This window comes from Oryctolagus cuniculus, chromosome 17, assembly GCF_051225735.1.
Source record: "Oryctolagus cuniculus isolate XC-2025 breed Fujian yellow rabbit chromosome 17, ASM5122573v1, whole genome shotgun sequence".
NCBI lineage: Eukaryota > Metazoa > Chordata > Mammalia > Lagomorpha > Leporidae > Oryctolagus > Oryctolagus cuniculus.
This window is the reverse complement of record NC_142883.1, coordinates 22,730,596-22,738,757: the sequence shown is the minus strand read 5'-3', so window position 1 is coordinate 22,738,757 and position 8,162 is coordinate 22,730,596. Positions and strand designations below refer to the sequence as shown.

Here is an 8,162-nt window from a genome sequence, read left to right as displayed (position 1 = left end):
AGCCCAGTCTGTGAGGGAGCTCACTCTAGAGATGCAGTCCCAAGAGAATCCCAGGGAAGACGGTGAAATTTTGAAAGAATTCCAGCAAAATCTTCAGAAACAGCCGGAGAATGCCGGTAGGGCCTTGGGAAGGATCTCAGCCTGGGGGACTGTGCTCTCCAGGCCTGGAGGGTGGAGGTAGGGGCTCCCTGCAGAGGAGAGCCAGCTCCTGGGGTGCCCTGTCCCGCCCCCAGTCCTCCAGGAGACCTCTGCTGGCTATCTCTCGGCTGCTGGGTATCATCCAGTCCACCTCCTTCTCCAGCTGCCTTTGACGTCCCTGCTTTTGTCAGGGTGATCTCATGTTGACCAAACCTTTAAAAGCCTCAGTTGCCAACCCCAACACTACAGCTCCCATTTCAACCCAGGGTTTCCAGGAAAATGACTTTTGTAGGAGTGTCAGAAGTAGCCTCTCCGCGGGATTCCTAGGCGTGTTTAGGCTTTAGGATGGAGACCCCTGGGACTCGGACCCCTCTCCAAATATTCCAAGACTGCCAGGGGCACTGGAGTCTGGGGGAGGGGAGGTGGAGGGAGCCTTTCGGGGATGTCGGTGAAGAGGAAGAAGACCACCTCTTGGAGCAGGCCAGACCTGTGCCTCCCCACGCCTCTGTGTCCCAGCCTTCGCCAGGCAGAAAGGGGGCTGTCCAGTGTGGATTCAGGGAGTGTCCCAGGTCAGAGTGAGCTCCGAAAGCTGGCTGGGCACACAGCCGCCTCCCAGACCCCAGCGCCACCCCGGCAGACACCCGCATCCCACACTCCGAGCCTCCCCACCGGCCCATTCCCCTGAGTCCACGGGGTTTCCCCTGCTCGCACTTCAGCTTCATGACCCTATCGTTAGTATTTTGTTAAATTAAAAACTATATATCCCCGTCTGGCTCAAACGCTTGTCTCTCCATCTCTTGCCCTCTGCTTTTTGTAATAGGGGGCAGAGGGCTAGAACATGACCGGCTGGTCCCACCGTGACCGCTTTCCAGCGAGGGAAGGATACTGTTTTCAAGGAAGGTGCATGTGCAGGCTGGCAGACCATGGCTTTGTGTTGGGGCTCTGTGAGTCTGGGGTTGGCGTGGGAGGGGCAGGGAGTGTGGCTGTTCTGTGCCCACTGGGTGTGTGTGAGGGTCTGTAGACTAGGAGCCTGGTGCCAGCCAGCAATGTCCAGAACCCTTCTCTCTGGCTTCTGCACAGTCGCTTGCCACTCTGCCTCGGTCACTCTAGCCCTAGCTCCTTCCCCCACCCCGCCCTACCCACCCCTATTAAGGAGGCCACCGTGAGAAATCGGTCCATCTTTGCATCTCATTTACATAAATATTTATTAATCGTCATTAAACTGAACAGAAACACGCAATGCACTTCGGGTGTCCGCCGGGAGTTCATCTTCGCTACAAGAGGAAGGTAAAATTATGTGTAGGTGTGTGGGTGTGTGGGTGAGTGTGTGGGGGTGTGGGTGTGTGTGTGAGTGTCACCTGCGGGTTTGCATTTTTGCATCGTGTGCTTGAACGCCTGGGCCCCTGCCTCTGACAGCAAGAAGTTCACCTTTTGCTCCTTTGGGGAGAGACCTCCCAGAAGGAGCCCTCAGCTCTCCCTGTCCACCTGCCAGGCAATTGCCGGGAGGACACCCCGGACAAAATAAACCTTCTCCAGCCACTGGGAACCGCTGGGCACCTGGTGCCCACCGAGGCACCCGTCTGCGCAGGGATGGGAGCGCCCCCTCCTCACCTCACTCCTGGGGGAGGAGAAGGAAGTGCCCGCGGGGTAGGGGGCAGTGAGCTCACCTCCTTGAGTCCCCCGGGACGCCGGCGCCAGGCCTGCACGTGCCTGCGGTGAAGTGCGTGCGGTGTGCGTGCGGTGTGGTGTGTGTGTGTGTGTGTGTGTGCGTGTGTGTCTCTCATGCAAACCCTCCCTCCCCAAACCGACCCCCCAACAGTTTGCCATTCCATACAAATTTGGAAACAGGTTTTTAAAAAACAGCATGACGCACAACGGGGACGGGGCGGGGGAGGGCAGTGGCACTGGGGCCCCAAATCTCCGAGTCACTGATTGTAAGAACCTGGGGAGGGGAGGGGGCGGCGCGGGCCCCCACTTCACCAAAGTGCACAGACCCGCGCTGGGGCGGGGCGGTCGGCAGCCGGGAGGGGCACCCCGGGCGGGCGGACCGCTAGGCTCAGTCAGAACCTCCTTGCATAGATATTTGTGTCTTTTTATTATTGGTAGTATTTTTTTTTTTTTTTTTGCCATTTATTGCTTCTAAAAGTTCTTACTGCGTTTTCTCTCCGATCCGGACTCTGCGTTCGGCCTCCGTCGCCTCTTAGCTTTTTTGTTTTGTTTTGTTTTTTTCTATGTTTGTTTAAAAAAAATGAAAAGGGAAAAATGGTTTCTAGTTACAAACTGTCTCGGCCTCTCTCTTTCCTCTCAATGCACGTCCCCTCCCGCCAAAATTAAAATCGCAAAAAGCGGAGATTCGGGGTTGGGGGTGAAGGCGGTCCAGGCCCGGGCTCGGGCGCCCTAACTTCTGGCCTCTTCAAGAAAGAGGGGACGCCCGGCTGCTGTCTGCCTCGGCAGGTCGGCGTCTGTTTTTACAACAATAAATCGGGAGAGGGGAAAACCGCATCCCACAGCTCGGCTGTCGCCTTACCAACGCCTTCGGGCCTGCAGGGAGGAGAGGGCGCAGGACACCCAAACTGAGGAGTTGGGGTGGGCGCACGTGGTCCCTAGGAAGCCCCCGGAGCGAGGTCCCTGGAGAAGTACTTCCTGGGAGAGAGGAGGAGGGAACCCCTTGGGGGAGAGAGGAGGCGAGGCCCCTGGGGGAAGCGAGGCCCCTGGGACGGGCCACCCACATGGAAGAGGTCCGCGCCGCTCCGGAGAGGGCCCGCTCCCCGCGCCCGGCGCCGGGGAAGGTGGGGACGCCCCTGCCCTCGCGGGCAAAGGCCAAAGAAAAAGAAGGGGGGCCGGCGCGAGGTCTCAGTTATGGAAAAACGCATTGAGCTCCTCGTACATGGGGCCCCGGTCGTGGTGAAGGTGCATATCGTAAGACAAGAGATTCTCGGAGTGGACGCCCCCGCGCACAGCCGACGAGCCGAAGACCAGCCCGTGGCCCGCGGGCCGCGAGCCGGGCAGCGCCGAGTAGTGCATAGAGTAGTGGTAGCTCTTCTCGTGGTCGGGCGACGAGTCCTGCTTGAGCGAGAAGTTGCCATTGAGGCAGAGCGGGGGGCTGAGCGGGCCCTCGTACTCGGAGCTGTTGTAGTCCGGGCTCGCGCCGCCGCCGCCCGCCGCCGCGTACAGCGTCTCGTAGGCGGCGCAGTAGCCGTGGGTCCGCAGGGCGTGCGCCGCGCCGCCGCCCAGGCCGCCGGCCGCCTGGCACTGTGCGCCCGCCAAGCGCGAGCACGGGTACGGGTAGGGGTGCATGGCGAACGGGCCGCCGGAGCCGTGGAAGCGGCCCGCGCCGTCGGCGCCCTGCTCCGTGAGGAAGTTGCGCGAGTTGAGCTGCAGGCAGCCGGCCACCAGGTTGGTGGTGGGCTGTGACAGACCCTTGCACAGCGTCTGCACGTAGGACACCAGGTCCGGCCGCTTGCCGGAGCGCAGGATCTCCGAGAGCGCCCAGATGTAGTTCTTGGCGAGGCGCAGCGTCTCGATCTTGGACAGCTTCTGCGTCTTGGAGTAGCAGGGCACCACCTTGCGCAGGTTGTCCAGCGCGGCGTTCAGGTCGTGCATGCGGTTGCGCTCCCGCGCGTTCGCCTTCTGCCGCCGCAGCTTGGAGCGCTCCAGGCGCGCCTTGGTCATCTTGCGCTTCTTGGGCCCGCGCTTCTTGGGCCGCTCGCCCTCCGCCTCGTCCAGCCCTTCCTCCTCCTCCTCTTCCTCCTCCTCCTCGCCCCCCAGCTCGCCTTCCTCCTTGACCTCTGCTAGCGTGGCCTCCGACACCTCTTCTCCGCGGAGGGCGACTGGCTTGGCGGCCCGGGCGGGCCCCGGAGCCCCCGGCCCGGGCGCAGGAGGAGGTGGCGGCGGCGCGTCGCCCTTGTCGCTCCTCGGCTCGTCGTCGTCGCCGTCGCCCCAGCTGGCGAACTTGGGCACGTCCGAGAGGAGGCCGGGCTCGCTGAACAGGCGGGTCAGCATGGTGCCTGAGGGCGCCCCGCGGGCAGGCGGGCAGGAAGGGGAGACAGACAGCACAGAGTGAGGGGCGCGCTGGGGTCACGGCGCCCGCCACCCGCCGCCACCCCCACGCCCAAGTCTCGTGCGGACGCCTGCCCGGGGAGGGGGGGGGGGTCCCGGGATGCCCACCTCCTCCGCCTGCCCCGCCCAGAGCCGGCCCAGCCCTGCCCCGCCGCCCGCCGCCGGGGATCTCGGCCCAGGCCCTCTCGCCGGCTCTGGGCCCCAGCTCCGCCCCTCGCTTGAATGGGGGGCCAGCTCTTCCTCTGGGTCAGGGCGGGAACCGAGCGGGGGGCTTCAGGGACCGGATAGCTTCGCCAGGGGAGGCGGCGCGCTCGCCCCGAAAGCCTCTTGCCTGCTCGCGGCGGAGAGAGGCTGGGCGGCCGCGGGTGCGGACAGCTGCCCGGTTCCGCGGCTCTCGCGGCCCGGGGGGCCCCCTGGCCGGGCTCCCCCACCCCTCCCGTGGCTCTCACCCCCACGCTCCCTAATCCAATTTGCAACTTGGCCGCGCGCCGCCCCCGGCTCGGCCCCCACCCCCGCAGCCCCAGTTCCAGAGGCGGGAGGATCGACTCCTGCAGCCGGTGAGTCCCCAGCTCGCGGAGCCCGCTCTGGGTGGCGAGGACTGTAACACCGGGCGTGGGGAGGAGACAGAGAAGCGAGCCCCGTCCGTCTCCCCTGCGGTCGGGGACCCCCTTCCCCCCTGCAAACTGCCTCCCTCCCACACGGCTCTTCAGATCTCGTTGTATTTCGGGATTGATGGGAGGGGGGGGAGAATCCAAATTTGTTTGTTTGCTTCTCTTTCTTTGGTGGTGGGAAAGGTCGCAGGTTCCTTCGGGACAACCATGGCGGGGGTCCCCATTTCGGCCTCTTCGCGCCCCCACCCCGTGATTCTGCCTCCCCTCACCCCAGCCCATCGCAGGCAGACACCTCCCTCCGTGGCCCCCTGAGCTGCAGCCCCTAGGGGAGCGCGAACCCGGGGTGCCTCGGATGCCCACCCAGTGCGGGAGGGACGGTCCTGGGAAGGGGGGATCTGGGGACTCTCCCGTCGGCCGAAGCGGCCGCCCCCTCCCAGTCGGCGGGTCGGATGCAGCCCCCTTTCGGACAACTTACCTCGGAGAGGAGTCAAGGGGAGAGGGGAGGGGAGGGGGGAGGGGGCGAGAGAGAGGGGGGAGAAGAGGGCTCTTCTCGCTTATTTCATTGTTCCCCCATCTTCAGGGAGCGGGGGCAGCGGCTCCTCAAGGCGGCGGGCGCCGGCGTCTTCAGAGCGCCATGCGAACCGCGGAGCGAGTGTGGCATCTCTACCAGGCGGGGTACCAGCCTCTATGCCAGGCCATATGGGCTTGGCACGTCACGGGCAGCAGCTATCACATGAGAGACGGTGATTGGCATGCGTCTGCATTGGGGGAGAGCCGGCTCCCCCGGGACCCGCCGCCATCTGTCACTCTCTACTCCAAAAAAAAAAAAAAATTAAATAAATAAAGGAAATAAATAAATATCTCCGCCGCCCTCCCCTCCCCGCCCAACGCAGGGAAAGCAGGGATTGAGAGGGAGGTGGGAGGAGTTGCCCCCCCTTGGATAAAGAGCCCCCCCATCTGGGGACAATGGGGTGGCAAGGCTGGGAACTGGGGGCTTGGGGTAACCACCAATTCTGTGGCTCCTCTGGGGTCCTGCTCTGTCCATTTCCTTCTCTGCGGGCCTCCAAGGAGGGTCAGGGAGCAGACCCTGGGTGGGAAGAAGGGGCTTCTCTGCTTGCCCTCTCTCCCCTGGAGGGTCCCCTCCACCACAAAGGGACAGCTGAGGCCCCCTCCTGGGGTGGGCGTAGGGGGCGTCCCTGGCCCAAGCCCCATAGGTAGATGTTGGCACCCTGCCATCCCTCATCCCTGTCTGCCCCTCCCCCACCCACCCGCACGCACACACAACATATGTGGCTGAACGAAATTCAAACCAAGGCGAAGAGAGAGAAAGGGGAAGATTTGCCTGGTGTCTGTGCCTCTGCATGGGCGTGTGTGTGTCTGTGGGGACATGTGTGTGTTTCTGTAGAGTCAGCGCCGGGAGAGAGCGCGGTGGATGTGGGGGCATGTGTGTGCTGGGGTGCGGGGGGGTGGGGGAGGGCAGGACCCCTGAGATAAGCCCTGTGCCCACCCCTCCAGGGGCAGAGGAGAGGGTCTGGTCTGGACTCCTAACCCAGAAACCTCTCGCTCCCTCTCCTCCCCCATCTACTTCCCCTGGCAGACAGGCAACCATCCCACCAGCCGTGCTCCCCTGGCCTTGCACTTGGAGGAGGAGGGGCTGCGCTGGGAGCTGTCTAGAGTTCCTGGATGAGACACAAGCACCCGCCTCGCCCTGCAAAGCACACAGAAACCACCGTGGCCACCGGGGCAGGCAGGTCAGACAGGTGTCTTGAGAAGGAAGGCGGGAGATCACCTTTTGCCCTTTCTCTGGGTCACACCGAGCTGCCAGTGGCACAGGCTGAGGCAGGTAGCAGCACACACGCCCCCACACGCACCTGTTCCTCGCCCTGAGGTGCGGGAAATGGACACACACCCCTGCTCGGACACACACGTGCCTGGGGGCAGGTAGTCACAGCCAGGCGTAGGGAGACCCTTGCCCGCACCCGGCTCAGGCATTTGTGTGTCTCAGACCCACACCACCTGCCCGCCCTCCGCACCCTCCACCTGCAGGTGCACACCCAACTTCAGCTCCACGTTGGGCACACACACGTGGCCGGTGTCAGGAGCGTGCCAAGCTGAGCGAGAGGAAGGCTTCTCCCTCAGGCTGGGTGGGCACGGGCCTCGCCCTCTGCAGCTTCTGAAGGGACACTGGGCTGTGAGACGCTGATGGACGCCACCAAGGCTGCGTTGGTTGTAACTGGAGACAGGTGATGAGCAGGGAGGCCTGTCTGGGGTGCTCAGAGGCACCCAGGAGCTGCAAGCGCCTTGGAATGCACCCTCCCAACGCCTCACTCTCCAGAGGCCGTGGTGGGAAATGGACTGCCCTGGGCACACAGGGGTGGAGTGGGCCTAGCACCCAGGCACTGGACTCCCAGCCCAGTGCTCCCCCAACAACCCCCAAACCTGCCTCCGCGCTCTCTGAGGCTGAGAAGCTGCCGGTGAGGATCTACTTCCGAGGCCTGGGCAGGTGAGCCCCAGAATCTGGGTGCCTCTGAGCACCGCAGAGGAAAAGGTCAAAGGGCGGGCAGCAGGGAGGGGCGGAGACTCCCAAGTGCTACCCAGGATCCCTGGAAGCTCAGACACAGTCTCCAAGGGTTCTGTGTCCCTTTGTGAGGCTCCCTGGGCCTCACAGCAGCTCCAGGCTCCTGACTTCCGTGTTCTGGGCACGTGCTCTGGGCTGCTGATTCCTGGCTGACCCCGTTCACCAACTTTTTAAAGATGACAAATGCCTCAAGCAGGTAACAGAATCTCTCAGTCTTGATTTCTCCACCTGTAAAATGGGTCTAATGCTGCTATACCCTCACAGAGCTGTTGCTAGTCCTGAGATTCTACAAGTAGCAAGCTTAGTGCAGGGCCAGCACTCAGTGTGGCCAGCCCTCCACACACACCCACCCTTTTGTTATTAGCACACTCTGCCAATGGTTACCTGCCTCCCACCAGGCACTCTGGCAGTAATACCCCCCCAACACACACACACACACACACACTCCAAATGCTTTGTCTGGATGGGAGCTGAATTGCTGTTGAATTCATGGGTGAGTGAATGGCTGGGTAGGATGCTCCCTAGGGGGAGAAAGACCCCCTGCAGTCTCTCTTGGACACTGGTTGGGTTAAGCCCACCCAGGGGCTTGCAGTCTCCTCCAGGCGAGAGGCAGAACCTTGCTCAGGACAGAGAGCCCAGGGGAGGCCATCCCAGCCCTCCTGCCTCCTTGCTGCGGCCTGCGAAGCGGCTCTGTGGTCGCTCAAGGAAGGAGGCCCCTGGGCAGGGGGGGAGGGGGGTCGCACCTGGGGGACGTCATCCCTCCGGCCTGCTCCCTG

At 63.1% G+C, this 8,162-nt stretch overlaps 1 protein-coding gene across 2 annotated transcripts; it reads right to left on the bottom strand.

Moving 5' to 3' along the window:
- Positions 1-1,324: 1,324 nt before the first annotated feature.
- NEUROD2 (neuronal differentiation 2) lies at positions 1,325-5,471 on the bottom strand. Of its 2 annotated transcripts, none has more exons than XM_051825640.3 (2): positions 5,284-5,471; positions 1,325-4,145 (listed from the first exon to the last, which is right to left on the bottom strand). In XM_051825640.3, the coding sequence occupies exon 2, from the start codon at positions 4,138-4,140 to the stop codon at positions 2,992-2,994; it is 1,149 nt and encodes a 382-aa protein (XP_051681600.1). In that variant the 5' UTR covers positions 4,141-4,145; positions 5,284-5,471; the 3' UTR covers positions 1,325-2,991. The 2 variants fall into 2 exon arrangements, with proteins under 2 accessions (XP_051681600.1, XP_089174188.1); XM_089318062.1 differs by lacking the exon at positions 5,284-5,471 and adding an exon at positions 4,306-4,436.
- Between the last annotated feature and the right edge of the window lie 2,691 nt (positions 5,472-8,162).